This window comes from Plecotus auritus (assembly GCF_963455305.1).
Source record: "Plecotus auritus genome assembly, chromosome: 5".
Lineage (NCBI taxonomy): Eukaryota > Metazoa > Chordata > Mammalia > Chiroptera > Vespertilionidae > Plecotus > Plecotus auritus.
In genome coordinates this window covers 60,069,584-60,091,713 of record NC_137776.1, presented here as the reverse complement: position 1 = coordinate 60,091,713, position 22,130 = coordinate 60,069,584, and the positions used below count along the sequence as shown (strand labels likewise).

Here is a 22,130-nt window from a genome sequence, read left to right as displayed (position 1 = left end):
GCCTGCTTACCTGTTAACTGCCCATTTGGCATACCCTTTGACTACTTCTGCATGTAATCTTTGTACTTCTACCCAATATAAGCAGCTGGTTTATGGTGGGGTGCAGAGCAGATTTTTGTGGATGACCTGTTGCTCTCCCATACTGCTGATAATCCTATATAATAAAACCCTAATATGCAAATAGACCAAACTGCGGAATGACCGGTTGCTATGACGCGCACTGACCACCAGGGGGCAGACACTCAACACAGGACCTGCCCCCTGGTGGTCAGTGTGCTCCCATAGGGGGAGCACCACTCAGCCAGAAGCCGGGCTCACGGCTGGCAAGTGCCACGGCAGTGGCTGGAGCCTCTCCCGCTTCTGCGGCAGTGCTAAGGACCCAGCAGGCAGACATCCCCTGAGGGGTCCTGGACCGAGAGAGGTGGCAGGCCGGGCTGAGGGACGCGTGCCCCCCCCCCCCTCCAGTGCACAAATGTCATGCACCGGGCCTCTAGTATTGGGATAAACGCTCATATATGATTCAACCGTGTCCCTGCTGAATTGGCTCAAGTAGTGACAGGCAGCATGGACCCATTGTTTGTCTGGTTACGTTTATATTGCATTGTGTGCCCACCACCAAAAGTCAAATCATTTTCCATCACCATGTATTTGGTCCCCTTTACCATTTACTAATTCTCCCACTCCTTTCCCTCTGGTAACCAGCATACTGTTGTCTGTGTCTATGAGTTTCAGTTTTATATCCCACCTATGAGTGAAATTATATGCTTTAGCTTTTTCTGCCTGACTTATTTCGCCTAGCATAATACTCTCAAGGTCCATCCATGTTGTCCCAAATGGCAGTATTGCATCTTTTCTTATGCTGAGTAGTATTCCATAATATATACTAATATGTGCCACATCTTTATCCAATCCTCTATTGAAGGACACTTTGGTTCTCTCCATGTCAACCAAAGTGTCCAGTGAATAATGCTGCAATGAATAGAGGGGTGCCTGTATCTTTGTGAATAAGTGTTTTGGAGTTTTTCATGTAGATACCCAGAAGAGGGATTTCTGGTTCATATGGTAACTCTATTCTTAATTTTTTGAGGAACTGCCATACTGTTTTCCATAGTGGCTGTATCAGTTTACATTCCCACCAACAGTGAATGTGGGTACCTTTTCCTCCACAACCTTTACAGCATTTGTTATTGCCTGTCTTGTTGATAATAGCCATTCTAACAGGTGTAAGGTCGTATCTCATTGTAGTTTTGATATGCATGTATGTTCTAAATCTAAAAAATTTAAAACTTTGTATCTCATAGCAAATTAGATTTAAGGTACAATGACAGTCTGCTTTGCTCACATTATGTAAACATTTTTTCTAATTCTTTAACTATTCTCTGTTTTTTTGTATTACATGTTAAATAGATAGACTCTAATAGATATATTTTTTAATTTTTATTTTCGAAAAACGATACATTTCCTGTAATGGAAGTCTTGTGGTAATATATTTCCTCAGCTTCTATATGTCTAGAGAAGTTTTTATTTCTCTTTCATATCTAAAATAAAACTTTGCTGGATGTATTTATTATTCTTGGCTGATAAAATCTCTCTTTCAGTAGTTTAAATATTTGGTTCCATTCTCTTCTAGCTTGTAGAGTTTCTGTTGAGAAGTCTGATGATAACCTAAGGGCTTTCCCTTATAGGTTTCTTTCTTCTTTTCCCTAGTTGTCTTGAGAATTCTTTCTTTGTCATTAATTTTTATAGTTTTAATACCCTGTGTATTGGAGAAGGATTGTGGTAATTAGGTTTCTATTTGCTTCTTGGACTTGAGAATCTAGCTCTTTCCATATTCAACTATTTGTTTGAATAGTCTCTTCATTCCCTTTTCCGTCTCTTCTTGTATGCCTATTATTATGTTAGTGTTCTTAAGTTTATTGAGAGTTATTTTGTGACCTAACATGTAATGTATCCTGAAGAATGTTCCATGTGCACCTGAAATGAATGTGTATTCTGCTGTTTGGGATGAATGTTCTATCCATCTTGTCTAATGTGTCACTTAAGGCAGGTGTTTCCTTCTTTATTTTCTGTCTGGATGATCTATTTATCATGGTTAGTGGGGTGTTAAAGTTCCCCACTATCACTGCTAATACTGTCAGTCTCTTTTGTCATATCTGTTAATATTTGCTTTATGTATTTAGATACTCATAGTTGGGAGCATAAGTTTACAAGTGTTATATCTTCTTCCTTTATTGAATCCTTTATTATTATGAAATTCCCTTCCTTGTCTCTTATTACAGCCTTTGATATAAGTATTACTACCCCAGATGGGGTTTTTCCCCCCCCTCATTTACATGAAATATCTTTCTCCATCCCTTCATATTCAGTCTGTGTGTGTCTTTAAATCTGAACCTGAAGCGAATCTCTTGAAGGCAGCATGTGTACAGATATGTTTTTATTTATTCAGCCACTCTATGTGTTTTGATTGGAGTATTTAATCCACTTATATTTAAAGTAATTATTAGTAAGCATATACTTATTGCTATTTTGTTAAGTGTTTTCTGGCTGTTTTTGTAGGTCTTCTCAGTTCTTTTTCTTTTGCTCTCTTCCCTGGTGATTTTTTTACTTTATTTTCAGCCCCTTCTCTTAAAACTTTTTGTGTGTATCTGTTACGGCTTGTGGTTACCTAAGATTCATATATAACAACCTATGTATATAGCAGTGGATTTTCAGTTGCTGGTCACTTAAGTTTGACACATTATTAAAGCACTACATTTTTACTCCCACCCTTAACAAACTTTTTAAATTCTATATTACTAATATCTTACTTTGACTAATTAAAATATTCATGCTTACTTTCTGCCCTTCATTTTTCTTAGGCATCATTATTTTATCTATTTTGAAATAGTCATTAATCATCATAACATGAGTGTTCAAAATGAAATGATGAGATGTGCGTTATACTCCAGATTATTAGTGCAAAAGAGGAGAAATGTGTAGACTCCCAATTTATTTTGCTGGATAAGATGAAACAAAGTATACTTAGTATACTTTGACCAAAAATTACCAGTAAGTAGAGTAGAAAGGAGTAAAGAGAGGAAAATTTAGTATCTATTTGATCTTTTATTCCAGAGAGATTTAACTCAGAGATGATTTTTGTGGATTAGTATTATCTGTGGTAAAAGGGATTAGAGGTACTGAATCATAGGTTGTTGCCTATATACTGTATTACATCAATAGCCATATTATATCCACAGCCTTGAGAATCAGTAATCACACTGGATATATGTGGCCTGCAGTCTTAAGCAAAAAGATTTTCTGTTAATCAATTATAGTTTGCTATAAGATTGAGATACACATATGCACACACACACACAATTATACTAAATTTCACATAAACACTTAGCCTTTCACAAAGTTGCTCAAAAGAATGTAACTCAACCGAATAATAAAATTAGACCGGGATAAAGAGGAAATTTAATCAGTAATAACTGGGATAAAATGAGAACTCACTTGTTAGAGTTGGTCACAAACTCATCTCTGAGCTTCCTTGGTACAACCAGAGAGAGACACAGCAATAAGATTTCCAGTACTCATCAAGCCCTCAGGAAAAGCAGCGCTTCTGGCCTTTAGTTGCCTTATTACAGGAAAGTGTGATGTGATAGACAGCTGTTCTGAAAACTCCTCGGAAACATTCACATTAATTCAGAATGTAGATGTTGTCTTATCTTACTGCTAGCTTCAAAATTCTGAGAATTCCTATTTCTTCATACCCAATGCAGGATCCCTTCTGTACTATCCCACTACTAGATCTTCTGATTAACGACCTCTCATGATGGGGAATATAGCACCTTTGGAGGCCAATCAATTTTTGAAATTTTGGACATTTGAGTGCTCCAAAAGGAAAGACCATCCTGGGCTTGCCCTCATGGTCACAAACTTTAACTTTGATTAAAAGTAATACATTAGCCAAATTTGACTCAGTGTATAAAGAGATTCCTATCTAATAAAAAAGTAATATGCAAATTAACCACCACTCTGCTACACTCACAAGCCACGCCCACCAGCCAGTCAGGAGTGAGTATGCAAATTAACCCAACCAAGATGGCTGCGGCCACGGAGCGAATAGGAGGCTTGGGTTGCCCCCGGCGATGGAGGAAGCCAAGCTTTCTGCACACCCTGACCAGCCCAGGCCTCCACTCAAGGCTACAAAGTTTCAGTTATAGAAGATAAATAAATCCCAACAAAAATGGCTGCAGCTACAGAGCGAACAGAAGGCTTGGGTTCCCCTGGCGATGGAGGAAGTCAAGCTTTCTGCACACCCTGGCCGGCCAAGGCCTCCACTCAAGTCTACAAAGTTTCAATTATAGAAGATAAATAAATCCCAGATACCAGGGCCTCCGCTTGGGTCGCCAGGGGGCGTGGCCAGCATGAAAATCACCACAGGCCCCTCGTCCAGGCTGCCCCACGCCCCAAGGGAACCCCCACCCTGATGCAGGACACCCTTCAGGGCAAACCAGCTGGCCCCCACCTGTGCACCAGGCCTCTGTCTTATCTAATAAAAGAGTAATATGCAAATTGATCACTCCAACACACAAGATGGCTGCCCCCATGTGGGCACAAGATGGCCAGCAGGGGAGGGCAGTTGGGAGGGACCAGGCCTGCAAGGGAGGGCAGTTGGGGGGCGATCAAGCCTGCAGGGGAGGGCAGTTAGGGGTGACCAGGCCAGCAGAGGAGAGAAGTTGGGGCCAACTGGGCCTGCAGGGAAGGGCAGTTGGGAGGGACCCAGGCCTGCAGGGGAGAGCAGTTGGGGTGACCAGGCCTGCAGGGAGGGCAGTTAGGGGTGACCAGGCCTGCAGGGGAGGGCAGTTAGGGGCAAACAGGCTGGCAGGGGAGCAGTTAGGCATCAATCAGGCTGGCAGGGGAGTGGTTAGGGGGTGATCAGGCTGGCAGGCAGGCGAGCATTTGGGAGCCAGCAATCCTGAATTGTGAGAGGGATGTCCCACTGCTTGTTTAGGCCCGGCCTAAACGGGCAGTCGGACATTCCTCGAGGGGTCCCAGATTGGAGAGGGTGCAGACTGGGCTGAGGGACACACACCCCTGTGCACGAATTTCGTGCACCGGGCCTCTAGTAATAATATAATCTGATACAAGTTTGTTACAAACGTTAGTTTTTGGTCTAGCTCTGAGGATCATAGCCTAAAAAATCTAACCTTGTTTGTCCATGGCAGTGCTTGTAGTTAAGCTGCTTTATTTTTTTTTTTTCCTGGTCAGAATTTCTCTTTTTGGTCTATTAACTGTTCTTCCTGTGTCCCTTGCCAAGGCTTGATCTCATAAGAAACTGGAGCTATCGTTCATTTCATCTCCATACCTGTGTCTGGGAATAATGACTGAGTCCCTTTACTACCCTCTTTTGAATGAATATACATGTGTCCATTCCTGCCAATATGCCACCCATAACTGAAAGAGGATGTGTCCCAAGGAGCCTGAAGGAGAGTTGTGTGCTCATTTGTCCCCTTCTTTCTATTATCTTAAATACTAGTATCAGTACAGTATAAGATCACCGTGGCTGTGGAGTAGCCTTGTCTCATTCATGGCTCACTCATTCTCTCTTGAACCTAAAGTATCTATATCTTTTCCCCAATGTCCTGCTGAGCTAACCTAAACACAAGACCTGACATTTATTCCTATTGTTTTATTCTATAGAAGCAGCTCATTATTATAGTTTAGCAATGTTATTCATATTTTAATTTTATATTCTGGTAAATTCAATATTCTCAACCTTATTGAAGAATTTGAGCATGCCTGTGTATTATTATTATTTACATTATGGCTATAGTTTTGGATAGACTGTATAAATATTAGACCTCCCTGGCATTACATTAGAAATCTCTATAGGGTGATATTTTTCATTCAGCTATTTAAAGATCGTGAGAGTCAGCAATAGCCTGTGCCAGCCCCATTTTTGTGCTGCTTATAATGTCGGAGGTGCTTTCTAACATGATGCATGCCTCCCTGGAGTCTAGACACACTGCATTTCCGTGGTTACATTGCCAAAGACAGAAAGTAGACCAGCTTAACGTGACTTTTCTTTGGTATGCCTCTTTTTAGTTCTTGCAAATCGTCTCTTGGATAAAATCCTTTTTAAGAATCTCACCTAAGATCTATGTCTAGCTCTCTAGTTTGTAACATGAACAGAGTCTACTTTCTGCTTTCTAAAAACAGAATTGGCATTTTCCTACTTCCAGTTTTCTGTGATTCTCCAGAGAGCCCCCAAATGGTCCAGAAGCCTATTTGCAAGTTTCCCCAGGTTCCTAGAATGTTATCATTCAAGTCAGGCAAGTTGAGGTCACTGAGGCCTAATTTTTCACAGTCTCTTTGCCACATAAGAACTCAGTGCTTTTTTCCTTTGCTCTAGTGGGAAGAAGTTATAATATTTTCCTGTGACTCTAATCTTTGCTTGGGTCCTGCAACTCTTTAAATTGTTATGAGAACTACAAGAAAATGGACAACCTTAATAGGTTTATAACTTGTCATTATTGTGGTATCCCTCCTTTGCCCATAATTGGTTGTAGTATTTGGGGGCTGTTCGAGAGATGAGGGATGGGGCAATTGTCTCACCCTCAGTTATGCATGGGTACTGTGGTCATCATTCTTCATCTCATGTGTATTAGTGATTACTGGTAATGTCTCCTAGTCTTTAAGGAATCAGAGAATGAAAACATCATCCCTGCCTGTGAAAATCCTCTGCTGCTGAGTAGTACCTTCTTTTACAAAGGTATAAACTCTGCAACCTCTGTCCGTCTGCTTCTGTGCTGTTACTCCATCGCTTGCATCTTGCTGTACTTTGGCTTGATCTGATTCATATTTTGCTGCCTTGGCTAGATGATGAGTCACTAGTGGTCAGTGACCTGCCTTGTGCCTGTGTCCCCTTAGCACATGGTCAAAGCAGTACTCAGAAAATGCTCATCCAATTTCATCAATTCTGGACAAAGTTATCATGATAAGTATCGTGAAATTGTGGTACACCAGAGTGATGGGATATAATTACAATAATAGAATTTTGTATCTTTCTTTAAGCAGTAAGGCTCCTCCTCTCTGTGGTAAAGAATTAATAAGTACTTTCCCAGTGATGTTTCTAGATCTCCTTTTCCAGATTCCCTTTGTTCACTGAATTTTTGCTTTTCTCTTTCTAACATATTGGTTATTTCATGGTATTACACTCTTGACATTTTAAATTTTTGATTCTTGGCATTATTTGTTTCACTGTTGCATAGTAACATTTTTGTTCTTTGCAACCATCTGCTTATTTTAAGGTGTGTAATTTTTCAATGGCATGGAATACTTTTATATCTTTAAATGTTTTAGAGACTAATCTAGGATCTTTATGTGCATTGTTTTTCTTCTTGGTAGACCTCATATTTTTGTCTTTAATGAGCACTCAGTAAGTGCAGAAGTGGATTATTTTATAGTTGACTAGAGGCCCGTTGCACGAAGAGATTCGTGCAATAGGCCTTCCTTTCCTTGGCTTCCAGCACCAGTTTTCCTACGGCACCCAGGACCCAGGCCATTGCTCTGGCCAGAGTGTGCCTTCTTCGTCTTTGCTGCAGACTCAGGTCAGAGTCTGCCTTCTTTGTCTTCGCTGCAGACTCTGGCCAGTTCGTCTTTGCTGCTTCGCTGCAGACTCCAGCCAGAGTCTGCCCTCTTGTCTTTGCTGCAGACTCCAGCTGAAGTCTGCCATCTTTGTCTTCACTGCAGACTCCAGCCCGAGTCTGCCATCTTCACTGCAGACTGCCGTCTTTGTCTTTGCTGCATACTCCGCTCCCTCTCATAGCAGGCGGGGTCCTGGCCCGCCTGGCCACTCCGGGCCTGGAGCAGCTGGGTGCCCGCCATCTTTGGCCTTCTAATTTGCATACTCACTCTGATTGGCTGTGGGCGTAGCAGAGGTACAGTCAATTTACATGTTTGTCTATTATTAGGTAAGATGATATTTGAAGTGTATTTTACATACTAAAATGTAGATTGCCATAAAAATCATTCCATTTGTTGTATAAAGAGTTAGTAAACCCATTTTTTATAAGTGAGGAAAGTGGGGCTCAGTGAGGTCCTCACTTGTCCAGGATGACTTAGGTTGTGATCCTAGCCCTATTTATTCAGGTCTGAAGCGTCTCCTACTGCTCATACTTGAGGCAACTCCTTGCCAGCTATGTGTCCCCCTGAGCCTTGGGCAACTGGAAATGGGAGATGGAAAATTCACCTGTTAGAGCAGAAACTTGTCAGACCCATTACCTGTTTCAGCCTGTTAATACGACAAGAATAAAGCAACCACTCACAGAAACCTGGAGCTTAGAACTATCTCCACTGATGTGGAAGTCAGGAGAGTGAGAAATAAGTTGGAGGCTCAGGTGGTATGCACCTCCCCCACCCCCGTTTTTTTAACCGATTATGATTTTGGGGAAAAACAATAGCAGGCTGATACTGAAATTTGAGGGAATGGGGGGGAAAATCCCTAGATTGTACTACAGAATTGAACGTTATAAAGGTTTGATACAAAATTAAATGCAACAGTAGAATAATCTTTAGTAGAAAACTATGAAGAATGTCAAGAACAGTATTTATGTTCTTGGATATCTGTATATGAGTATACAGAGTAAAACAGTGAACAAATAAGGACTCATGAGCATCATAGCACTTGGTTAGATTTGCCTAGTGTCTAGATTAGAACCAGACATGGAAATGATGGTCGTCCTTCATTCACATTCACATTTATTCAGCTAACATTAATTGAACACCTATTATGTATGCCAGGCTAGTTTCACAGTATGGTAGATAGATTGTGCTCTCAGGCTGATGGTCAGAGAGACTGACATGTTAAACAGGTTATTAAAATATTTACAACATTTTAGGTGGGTATCTTTTCCTAATCTTTTTTAAACTTGTAAAAAATCTGCATCAGGTCAGTAAGTCTCTGGCAAGCACATCACTCTGTGTGTGTGTAATCCTAGGAGAGGCACTCGTCTTCTGCCCAGAACCCAGTCTGCTGTCATGAGCTGTGGGCCTGGCAAATGGTTTCTCTTGTCAACAGCTCCCTATAGCCATTGTCATCTTTGACTAATCTGATTCTTCTAAGGAAACGAAACTAACTGTAATATTCTACCAAAGATATCGTTATTAATTATTAATGCCTTGCATTTCTTTTAAGTACAGCAGACTTGTTTATGTTCAAGCCTTCCTTAAGTTTGTAACCTTTTTTTCTATTGCCTAAGCCTCTTCTGTAATTGTTACAGCATTTGTACATTTGTAGCTGTCTTCTTGTGTGTATACTTTTCTGAAAACTGGCTCTTATAGCAAATATAGAGTGTTTATTGTTATTTGTTTCATAAGAATCATATTTACTTATTGGTTATCTGATTACAAGGCTCGCCAATTTAACAAGCTCCTAACAACTTTATTGTCCTTAGTATATTTTTAATTTAAGAGCCTTCCTTTCCAACCCTTTTCATGTCATTTTTTTACTATGATGTCTAAATATTTTCTTAGTATTTTTTATCATCACATTTAAATTTATTTTTTAATATTTGGTAATACTCACTATACATTTGGCCCTAGATGTTGCCTTCTAAAAATCAAATAGCCTTAGGGTATTGTGATCATTGTGTGTAGAAGTCTGTGGTACTTCCTAGGAACCATCTGCAGATCTTCAGAGGAGACCTGGAGAAAGTGTTAACTCTTTGCCTGCTTGATTGCAGGAGGAATGCCAGCTCCTGAGCAGGCCTCACTGGTGGAGGAGGGGCAACCACAGATCTGCCAGGAAGCTGCCTGCACTGGCCCAGGCATGGAACCCGAGACCACAGCCACCACTATTCTAGCTTCTGTGAAGGAGCAGGTACATCCTCTTATTGGAATTTTCAATTAATTATTTCTTCAATGCCTTTAAAAATTAATCTTTGGATGTGTTTTAAATTTGTCTAACGTCCTTGACGCCTTCACGTTTTCTAATTATAAGGTGTTTACATCCCTGAGTACATTGGGATGACTGGCATGTAGAGCTGCTCCAGGTGCCAGTCAGAATCGGAACATGCAGGATACTTGTGCGTCTGCAAGTAAGGACAATATTGATGGTGATCGGTGTCTGTCTCCCCCATTGCAGAGTGTGTGCATGCGCGCAAAGCTTCGTCAAGCGTAGTCACATTGTTAACTTCTCTGCCAGGACTCTGGCAACTTTTGGCCTCTAGTGTTCAACCTTTAACATGGGTATTATCTAGGGCTGTCTCTGTGATTTTTGGATAAAGGCTATATTTGTTGTGTTTGTCTGAATCAAAGTATATTCATTTTGTGAGCTAGTGTTCTAATACTTGTCAAACTGTGCCAGTTTGCTTCAATGTCATATTTATGTTGTTTTTCTTAAGGCCCTTAATACTATTTATCCTTCAAACCCAAGTAGCCTTCTAAATTAGAACGTACCTGTTATACTTAGAGATTGGAATTCCTAAATTTAATTTTTTATGCTTTAAAAGTTTAATAAAGTGAATGTAATATTAAAGCTACAGAGATAGACTTCTGTCCCTCCCTCCAAAAGAAAACAAAAATATACACCATTTGTGAGAGTTATTGTGTTGGATATAATCTAACTAAAAACTTAAAAATCTTATGATTAACCCCCTGGGTCATTTTTTTCTCAAGAGATATAAATGTAGATGTATATTTGCTGGAGTATTTTTTTAAAAATCAGTATTGGCAGTTCAAATGACCAATGAGTACAAATAGTAAAGAATTTTTTAATACCTCATGTATTTACTGTTGCTCTAAAGTAGGGGTGTGTTATGAATGATACTCCAGAACTATGACATATGTCTGACATTAGAGCTGTGTTTTCAAGAAAAATGATTTCACAACTTATTCTAATATCAAGATGTCAAAATATTTACCATTCCTCCCAGAAATTAATTTATAAACATCCCACAACGTAAGAATTTGAGACGACAAGAAAATTGTAGTTGGTACTGTTTTTGTTTTTCACCAAACCATAGATTATCTAAGCTTCTCTCACCTTTAGGGAGGGAAAAGGAACTCTTTTTTTTTTTTTTTAATAGTACTTCATGGTTGTCAAGATTTGACCCAAGGAGCTGTAAAATGAAAAGACTCTGATTTATTTGGGGCTCTTAAAGTATACTGCGTTCTTGTGAAATATGATGGTAAATTTATCAAAAGGCCCAGAACTGACTTAAAACTAGAAACTGTTTTCAGTAACCATAGCAACAGGACTTTGTGTTTGTATCTTGAGACCAGATACCCTGCATGTTGAGGACAATTGGAAACCTATCATCAATTTGGCACTGTAATTCCTCGATGGCTTCTGATGTCTTCTAAGTTTTATCTTTTGGCAATAAGTAGTGTTCTGAATGGATATTGTCTGGGAGATAGCCAGAAGAGTTCCATTTTTTCAAGATAGCTAAAAAAACCAAACCTCCAAAACCAGATATTTGTTGTTTATTAGGAGAATTACCTTATGTCTCCTGTATTATTTTGTTAGTAGGAGGATATATTCTACTCTTTGCTCCCATTCCTGTTCTAAAATTTTGAGTTCATTAGTATACATTTACAGTTTTCATTCTTAATTTCTTTTAAAGTTGCTTTTTCAGTATTTCAATTATTTTAAAGTCAATGGTCAGTCAGTATTTCAATCATTCAAGCCGAGACACTGTATCTTTCTCTTGTTCCAAGATACTCATCCAACTTTAAATAACTAACTGTAGCTCGCATAGGGTTTTTGTGGCACCAGGCAAGATATTCTGATTTCTCTGTAATTGGCATAAAAATTTCTTAGGACTTTCCTAAAATATGTCACTCCCTATCATCTGCCCAATGAGACAGAGTTAGATAGAAATAAGAAACCTAATTAGTATTCATCTTATATATTTGATTTTATTAGTCTATTAGAATGTGCCATTCTCAGTCTTATTATACTTAAATTGAATAGTTAATATTAGATTATGTCCTTGATCATGTATTGTATCAATAGAACCATATTCTTCAATGTACTGAATAATTATTTAAATACTAGAGGCCCAGTGCATGAAATTTGTGCATGGGGTTGGGGGGTGGGGAGTCCCCTCAGCCCAGCCTTCACCCTCTCCAATCCGGGACTCCTTGGGGGATGTCCGACTGCCAGTTTAGGCCCTATCCTAGTCCTAGGGATCAGGCCTAAACTGGCAGTCGGACATCCCTCTCACAATCTTGGACCGCTGGCTCCTAATTGCTCACCTGCCTGCCAGGCTGATCACCCCTCACTGCCTCTGTATGCCAGCCTGATCGCCCCTAATTGCTCCCCTTGCCAGCCTGATCGCCCCTAACTTTCCCACGCTGCTGGCCAGGACGCCCCCAAATGCCCCTTCCCTGCCAGCCTGGTCACCCCCAACTGCCCCCGCCCCCCACCCACCTGTTCACCCCACACTGCCTGCTGTTCAGCAGTTTGGTCATCCCTCACTAAACCCCCTGCCGGCCTGGTTGCCCCACACAGCCTGCTGTTCAGTTGTTTGGTCGTCCCTCACTAACCCCCTGCCAGCCTGGTTGTAGGTAGCCATCTTGTGAAGGGTATGAAGGTCAATTTGCATATTACCTCTTTATAATATAGGATATGCCGTACTACTGTGCAATGCTCATAGCCCTGGATTGATGGTATCAGCTCCACTGATCTCAAAGAACAGGCCTTGTTTGATGGCAGCCGTATCTCAGGAAGGAAGTTTCCTTAGGGTACGAAAGGAAGAGATTCCTACAGTGCAACTGGGTGGATGGTCTTGGTTCCTGTCCTGGCCCCACTACTTACTGTGTGATCTTGGGAAGATTTCTAAACCTCTCTATGCCTCCGTTTTTTGGTAAAATGAGGATAATAATGGTTATTGAGGGCATTAAATTAACCTATGTAAAATACTTGCAACAGTGTCTGGCACTTAGTGCTCTTAGTAAGGATTAATATTACTATTGTCATCTTCATTTCCACATAAGGAGAAAAAGCTCTTCTTATACTGTTTTTAAGTATATACAGGGGTTCAGTGAGCCTTCTTTTGGACAATTGATCTGAAAACAAGGAAACATTCTGAATACTGGGCCATATTTCTGCTGTGACAATATTTCACTTCTGCATGGTATTAAACTTTTAAAACATCATCATGTTGGTCTCACAGATTAGAACAGTTTTAGGTATATAGTATAAGACAGTGGTCCGCAAACTCATTAGTCAACAGAGCCACAGTTTGCCGACCACTGGTATAAGAAATAGAGCATGTGAAAATATTTTTTTTAACATGCTGATTTTATGCAACCCCAAACGTAACATAATGTCAAGGCATTTGGTTAAATGATTGGGAAATGATACCTTTTAGTGCACAACTGAATTTTGAGGGAAAAGGTGTGGTTTCTTGAATAAAGCACATTCAAGCCACTAAAACAGCTTATACATACTTCCTTGCTACCCCGACCCCCCCCCCGAACCCCCAGGGCCAGTTTATAAAATAGTTGGGAAGGAAATGGCAGGCAACCAGAGTGGTTTTGTTAACAAATCATTGGTCTATTACTATATGAAATTGGTTTTAGAGTGTCATAAAACAATTAAATCTTCCTCTACATGGCTACATGGTGACACTTTTCTGGGATCTAGAAGCCAGAAACTGTTCCTATTCCTTGACAAAATGCTGATATTCACATTCCCCTCTCTTTTGTAATGTGATAACCTTTCATATTTATGTCAGTCACATAGATGCATACCTGTACAATTATATATTTAAAGTCCTTGCTCTTTGGCAGATAAAAGAAGGAGCCTACTTCTGTTCAAGTGCTACCTCTTTCCTGATGCCACCTTCACCCACCTGCAGTCAAATCTCCCTCTTGACCTATAGCACTTTATACCCTTGTTGTGACTTACCCCATGCTGCTTTGGATTATAAAAGCTACCTGAGGACAGAGCCATGTTTTATACATTGTTTCACACATGTTACCAGCCCCTTTTATATAAGTGATTGTTCAGGAAGGGAATGGATGACTAATACTAGCTATCACATTGTCTCCAACTGCCAGACTGTTTTGTGAAGATAATGGGACCTGGAGCCACCTTCATAGAAACATTACTAAGCAAGAGAATCTCAAACAGCACCCAGAAAACTAATTACCTAGCTGTACATTCTTGTCTCTAAGACAGCATGAATTGCATTTATCCATACTGATCTAGGAATTAAATCCAATCTCTGCGTGAAGCAAACTAAAATTTAATTTCATAGTGATGGTCTAATAATGGCATAAGATTAGATATTTCATCTCCCATCTAACTTAGCTGAATTACGTGTAGGAATTAAAGGGATGTGACTATCTTGGTGATACCAAAGAATATCTACCGTCATCCTCTATACCAGGTGATATAGATAACCACTAAAGAAAAGCCTCTCAGTTAAGGTTCATGCTTGAGAGAAATATAGTCAACCCATGGGAATAACGAAGCAATGTGATCCTTGGACTTGAATCCAAAATTACAGGAAATGTCAATTGAACTTTAAGCTACCAGTTTGCTGTAATCAAGATCATCATTTGGCAGGTCCTACTGTTCAGCTCAACTCTTAGTAAGAGTCCAGGAGTCCACGATGAATGCAGATGTTAGAAACAAGGACTTAAAAAAATTATTATTTTTATTGATTTCAGAGAGGAAGGGAGAGAGAGAGAGAAACATCAATAATGAGAGAGAATCTTTGATTGGCTGCCTCCTGCATGCCCCCTACTGGGGATTGAGCCCGCAACCCGGGCATGTGTCCTTGACCAAAATCAAATCCAGGACCCTCAGTCTGATGCTCTGTTCAGTGAGCCAAACCAGCTAGGGTGGAAACAAGGAATTTTTTTAAAAATCTTGATAGTTTTCAAATATCTGGGAAATTTAAGAATGGTGGACCTAGCTTAATATCATATATACAGTAAGATAAAGAAATGTGGCCAAATGTGATGCCTTCAGAGCTGCTACTGCCATCCCTGCGACTTAGAGGTATCAGCTGACTTCACAGGCACAAAGGAAGCAGTTGGCCATGGCTGGTATTATCAATTGGGAGAGGAAAATACTCTTTAAAAGACCATATGGTAATCATGGATAGGGTTAGCAAGTATAATTCATAGCTCTATATAAAATGTAAGTTGATTTACATTTGTAAAATTACACATGTACTATGTATTATACTCTTTTGTTTTCTGTCATGAAGTTGCTTGAATAATTGAGATCTCTATTTGAACTTGGCCATACTCAGGCACTCTTAACTGCCTTTTTGTTGTTCTCTCACAAACCACATTCCTTATTTTTGGTTTATGATTTAAGAAGTTTGGAATTCAGATGGAAGGTTGAGGCCATTCTAGAAAGTATGAAATGGTAAGCAAGGAAAGATTTGGTAAAACATAATAATTTTATTTGTACTTCTCTTACTACGGTGAAGTCCTAAATTAGATACCGCATGCACTTTTTTGTTATCTTTGATGAGTGAAAATTGCAGTGTTCTTCATTAAGTCTCTCAAAGAGAACACTACCTTTTAGGATAATATTTCCGACTTCTGGGAAAATCCAGTTCTACCTTTGGTATTAACTTAAGTGATATTTAAATTTCAAAGAGTAAAATGAGAGTCATTAGAGATCCTTAATTTTTTGAAGATAAAATAAGGAAATTTGGAGCCCAAATGTGCCCTATTGATAATACTTCATTTTTACATGGATATGTTAGCCTCAGTAATCACACACCCTTCCTGTATGGCAGAATGCCCAGAACTGAACAAATTCCAGTACAATTATTTACTTTATTCCTCTGAAACTGAAAAACTCAACTGTTGTGCACCTGCCTTTGCAACTTCCTTTTATTTGGCCCCTATGTTTATTTACAATGAAATCGTTCTCTATGACACACCTCACATGCAGAAGATAGAGTTTTATTTCAGCTGTAAACAAGTGTAGTTTGTAGCCTAGCTAAAAGCCCTGTACTAGAAATACAGTGCCTGAAACTTCACATTTTTTTCTATTAGTAACAGTATTTTTTTTTATTGGTAACTATTAATTGTAATTATTGCATGATGTATGGTGAAGTCTCCTGTGCCTGCACTGCATCATCAAACACAAGGTAAGATTGTGTCTTTTCTTAGTGATTTCTGTGGGATCTTCAAGTTTTCAGCTTTATCTCCTTAATATTAGGAAAATGAGGTTCAAAATGAGGTCAAGTGTTAGAGCTCTTATGACACTGGCCTGGACTCAAGAATTCTGAACCCTGATCCTTGGCTCTCAGGAAATCAGCCCTCTTAAATTGCATGTGTTGTGGTCACAGTGTAACATTTCTTCTCTTCTATGTCTTAATGATGTACTGTATCTCCCACTTAAGGTATCTCTGTGATTAAAGACTATATAGAGTGTGGCCAAAAGGTTTATTTAGTATTTGAGTGTTCAAAAAATTTTTTTCCCTCAGCATCATACAGAAGTAGATTGCCAAGTTAGCTGACAACCGTTATAGCTAACATATATTTTAACATCTGCCCATGCTTTCAGAGAGACTGACGGATAATCAACTGGATCTGTTAGCAAAGTTTACCAATCTTACATATCCCAGGAATACATTATTAATAACTGAGTATTCTCTTTTGAGTGAATTGGAGACATTTTTTAGGTGCATTGACAAATCTCCAGGAATTTGAACAAACTCCATCTGGCTTTTCACACATAACTAGATCACATATACAAGACATGAAATACATAATAGGTGCCCCCAAATATTTTTTGGGTTAATGAACTTAGAATGTAAAAGTGCTCACTGTCCCCCTATAGTTAGCTTATGCTTACTTTTAACTAAATAAAATATATTGATTGAAAGCCTACTGCGAGCAAAGCTCTCTGTCCAGGAAAGGGAGGGGTGGGAAGGGGTGAGGAGACAAAGATGATGTATTTCATACAGTTTTTACCCTCAGAAGAGTGCAGAGACACAAATAGTATCGTATACTTTTATGTGCAGTAATTGGACCCACAAAATCCAGAAACATGTACTCTTACCCCTTTTTTATTTAAGCAGGCTATATGCTGTAATGTATCAGTTTTATGTAAATTTGTTAACTTAGGCACTCTTAATTTTAATTTTTACCACTGAATTAGCATTACCATTCTTTTACATTTGAAAGTAATATATTATTTCTTTATTAATACTTAAAATCAACCCTGACTTTGCATGTTTAAAATGATAATTTCCTTTCCAGTTCACAATTCCTATTCAGTTAAATTATGAATATATGGAATAATTTTTCCCCTGTACATGCAAACTTTATGCTATTAAATTTGAAATGAGTGACTGCTGAGTTGGTGAGATTAAATGGATGACAGGATCATTCAACATTGAATTCTCTGCACTGCATGATCATTTTTCTTTTTAGAATCACTTCTAGAGAGAAAAATATTTCAGAAACATATTTTTCCCCTCAGGTATAACCCTGAAGTTATGCCATAGCTATAGAAAAATACAGTCTTATCTTCATGTTTAAGTGTTCTCAATTTCTAAATTGCCATTTTTGTTACTTTTGCAGAAATGGATTAATATGGTCTTACTGCATCTGTTTCTAGTTTATGAATGTACTGTTTCCAAAGTGATCAGATTTGCAAAGTAATTTAGGATATGATTCTTTTGTTTTAGGCATTCCTAAGAAAAATCATTTAAAATGTATACTTTTTTTCCAAGTAGTTCAAAGAGATCTATTCTGAGCTTATGAGTTTTTATGTGTTCAAATCTTAATAATACAGGGGCTGCAAATAATAGAAGTAGTCTGCAAGGAGATTGGAAGAGCACATGATTGAGACTTGAAGACAAATGCATGTTATACAATTTACTTCTATATAAATCATTTCCGAGATGAAAATGGCTACCATAAGTTGGAAGATAGTTTTCTTAGAATTGAGATCTCTTGCCTCTTGAAAAGAATTTAATTTTCTTTTAAAAATTAGAATTCAAGACATTTTAATATATAGACTATTTAATGTATAGACTTTTACATATGAAAATTTCTATAAAGCAGCATGACATCAAAAAAGTGTTTGTTATGTGGTATCACCTACCCTAATAGGCATATATCTGATTAGTAAATTTTCCTACAATCATTCCTAAAGTCTAAATCAAGATAAAGGTCCTTCACCACTGCATGTGAAGGAATTAATTCTTACTATTTCCTCCATATTTAGCATTTCTGTATTTTTTTTTTAGAATTTATTTCCATCATAAAATTGATGTAAACTCTTACTTATCCCCTTTGCAAAATATTTTCATAAATTGTTTAGTTGTTGTTGTTTTTTTAAAAGAGTAACCCTGCCCAAGTGTGAACTTAATCAGCACCTTTGTTTTCGCTTCATGACCTCAGCTACCTCATGTTTCTTGCTTTAAAGCTATAACTGTTGGAAGTGGGGTAGTGTGCTGGAGTTTTCCCATTGCAACTTTTCTCATTGTTTCTTGGTAAAGTGAATATTGTTTTTTGTTTAATGTAAACTATTAACAGCGGGATCTTGATTTTTCTTTTATTTCAGTTAGCAAAATACAATGAGAAAGTGAATTTTTGTTAAATTACTTTATGGAAAAATATATCTTAGTAATTGCTACTGTTGGTATTATTCTAAACCAATTGATTAGAAGATTTGATGGTCTGTAGATAAGAACATAAAACTTACATTTGTGTAGTGATGGTTATAAACAGAATGCTATTAACACTTAGCTTATCTGAGCAACACCACAAATAGGGAAAACTATTTTACTGATGTGAAACTATTTTTTGGTTGGTTTTTAAAATTTAACTTTTGGTAAAATTTCTTTTGATTTCCCGTTAAAAACCATGAAGAGACTCACCCTATTGCTAGAACTGGAGAAGATTTCTCCTACTCTCTGGCCAGTAGAGCAGGATTGAGAAGAGTGGTCAGTGCATCACCAGTTCCAGGCCTGTCATGAGGACAAAGAACCTACATTAGTAGCTTTACTGGGCCTGCCACTTTCTGATACAACCCAATTTTGCTCTTTTCTCTCCCTACTATGTACTACTGCCATCACCAGTACCACCACCACAGGAAACAGACATCAGCCCCTCTAACCCAACAAGACTAGAGACAGTAGACTGACTACATTTTGAAATGATTTCACACATCTCTTTGCGCTGGGGACCTATCTGTACCAAGATGGTTATATTTTCTAGCTTTTAAATGCTTTCAGCATTGTTTCATTAAAAATATAGCCCTCATGAGTCATGTGTAAGCCTGAAGAAATATCAAAGAAGTTGAGAATTTATCACTGCTACAGTGCCACATACCCATCTATAGTCTATCCTTGCCTTTCATAACCTGAATGCAATCCAAAGGCAATTGTAATCACACTGACTGATTTATTTGAGCTGGCAGAACTCACATCAGTATGCTTTCTAAATGTTCCCTTTTGATATATTCCTAAACAAAAGAAGGTTAATGTAGTAATTAGGACTGTCGTATTTTATGACTAGAGCTATGCAAAAAATAGGAGCCATTGCCAATACAATTCTTGTATCTGAAAAAAAAAAAAAAAGTTCCACCTTTGAGGTCCTTTATCCCAGGCATACTAGAAATGCTCAATAAAATAAAGTAGGTTGGCCACAATATTGCAAAGCATAAGGTCCAGTTTGCTATTCTGTGGCTGTTTTAGCTAGCATTTTCATTGCTCTAAATAGATTTTTAAACATCTTGAGAAAACCATGTTGACTAATACAACTTTTCATTTCCATAGCAGATTAGCACTGGCAAGTTGGAAGGGCAAGCACCTCGAAGGCTCAGAAAAAAGTCAGATGGCCACCTGGGAGCATCCTCACAGCCAGCCAGCTCCTGGGTCCTCTAGAAAAGGCACATAGAGCCCTGGGGGCTTTAGTTTGCCCTGAGGACATCACTGTACCACAGTGAATACTTTTACTTGTTACCCTCATCTTTATTTATAGTAATAATCTGATAATCCAGGGGAGTGAGTGGTCTAGATGTGACTTGTTCCTCATAGGCATAGAACTTGGTCACTTGCACTACAGCAAGTTGCCCCGGAAGGTGAAATACAGCCTCCAGCTGAGCAGCCTTGAGAGCAGCCTTGAGAGACTATGACTATGGCAAAAACTATTGGTTAATTATTCACAACTAATAGTTTCTGCCATAGTCATAGTCTGCTTGGGAAGAATGTGAGTGTCCTTAAATCTGACAAGGGATGGTTCCAGGCTGCCTGTCACTACTTGTGCCAATTAAGCAGAGATACGGTTGAATCGTATATGAGCATTTTATTTTACAAATAGAGGCCTGCTGCATGAAATTTGTGCACTGGAGGTGGAGGGGGGGACTTTAGCCCAGCCTGCTCCCTCTCACAGTCCGGGAGCCCTCGGGATGTCCATCTGCTGGCAGTCAGACATCCCTTTCACAGTTTGGGGCTCTCACAGTCCAGGACCTCGCTCCTTACTGCCAGCCTGCAGTGGAGGAAGGAGAGGCTCCGCCACTGCCGCTGCGCTCACCAGCTGTGAGCCTGGCTTCTGGCTCATCAGCTGTGAGCCCAGCTCCTGCGGTGAGTGTCTGCCCCCTGGTGGTCAATGCACATCATAGCGACCGGTCATTCTGGTCGGTCCGTCATAACGTCACTTAGACTTTTATTATATAGATAGTGCGGGCAGCATGGGAGAGCAGCAGGTTATCTGCTTCCCCTCACCCCCATAAACCAGCTGCTTATATTGGGTAGAAGAACAAAGAATAGGGAAATGGGCAAAAGGAATACAAATGGGTATAATGGTTACAGGTTACAGCAGTGTGGGCCGGGGTTGCAAAAGATGGGTGCCTCTGGGACTCCCTTGTTTCAGCAAGGTTGCTAATCTTTCCATGGTGGTAGGCAGTTCTCAGATAAGGAGAATGGACCACATTTTGAGGTTAACTCCCAGGTTCTGGGGTGTACAAATTCCTGCCAGGTCAGAATGTGCTTTCTTTAATCAGAACAAAACAATCATGGTTAACAGAGCATGATTAATATTTTTATAACTACAGCTAGTCCCCACTCTTCCATTTCTCCCTCCCATCGCCAAAACCCTGGCAACCAGGCCTTGCTTGTGCCTCTATTCTCTTATCTGCCTCACTCTACCCTCCTTTTGGTTAGTGTTAGGCTGAGCTGAGCTGGACCTGATGTTCCTTGGTGGTCCTCTCTGGACCAGAAATAGAACCATTACACTGAGTTTTACAGTTCGTGGGAGATAGTTTTGTTTCTCTATTTAACATTTGCAATAAGAAGTGCTATGGAGAGTAGAATAAAATTTCATTTCCTTGGGTTATCAATAAGTTCCCATTTTGAATTGCTTTAAGCTCTTCTCCCCTTTAAGCCTTAACATGCCAATTTTTAACATTCTAATTTTAAAAAAATCCTTATTCATCTTGTCATGCTGTTGCCATCTTGTAAAAATAGTGTATTGGAAATCACTTCGTTTTTAAATCCTCATATTGAACTTCTCATGCTATTACCATATTGAAAATTGTAAAGGAAATTACTGAATATGCCCAGTATGAGTAATTAATGTTACTGAGACTTAAGTGTTTTGTTTTTATTTCTTTACTTCTTAGTTCCTGCATTTGGAAAAATTGTACTAGGCTCTTAAATTTAAATGTATTTTTTAAAAATATATTTAATTGATTTTTTTTTACAGAGAGGAAGGGAGAGGGATAGAGAGTTAGAAACATCAATGAGTGAGAAACATCGATCAGCTGCCTCCTGCACATCCCCTACTGGGGATGTGCTGGCAACCAAGGTACATGCCTTGACCGGAATCGAACTTGGGACCCTTCAGTCCGCAGGTTGACACTCTATCCACTGAGCCAAACCACTTAGGGTTTAAATGCATTTTTATAATGTCACCAGGTTTCTCTTCAGAGAACTCAGAATCTCAAGTTACATTTGTAAGCATGTTCAATACAGACACCCCCCCACGCTGCCACCACCTGAAAACTGTTTCCGTTACAATTGAAAATGAATAAATTTCAAAGTGTAATCTCAACGGAAATATTCCTCTTTAAGGAAAACAGAAGTTTTGTAATTCAAACATCTGATCCATAAGAGTAGCAAAGTTATCTATTTTATTCAGTCTTTTATTCT

The 22,130-nt window shown here is 39.1% G+C and overlaps 1 protein-coding gene across 9 annotated transcripts in view; it reads left to right on the top strand.

Moving 5' to 3' along the window:
* Positions 1-22,130, top strand: part of PKP4 (plakophilin 4) — a 255,987-nt gene that overhangs the window by 74,880 nt on the left and 158,977 nt on the right. For 7 of the 9 annotated variants that reach the window (XM_080670980.1, XM_080670979.1, XM_080670981.1 and 4 more), the window contains exon 2: positions 9,729-9,865. In XM_080670980.1, coding sequence (XP_080527106.1) covers positions 9,734-9,865 — 132 coding nt within the window. In that variant the 5' untranslated portion in view covers positions 9,729-9,733. Of the gene's footprint in view, positions 1-9,728; positions 9,866-9,985; positions 10,083-22,130 lie in introns of those variants that run through there. The other 2 variants (XM_080670984.1, XM_080670986.1) reach the window with 2 other exon arrangements.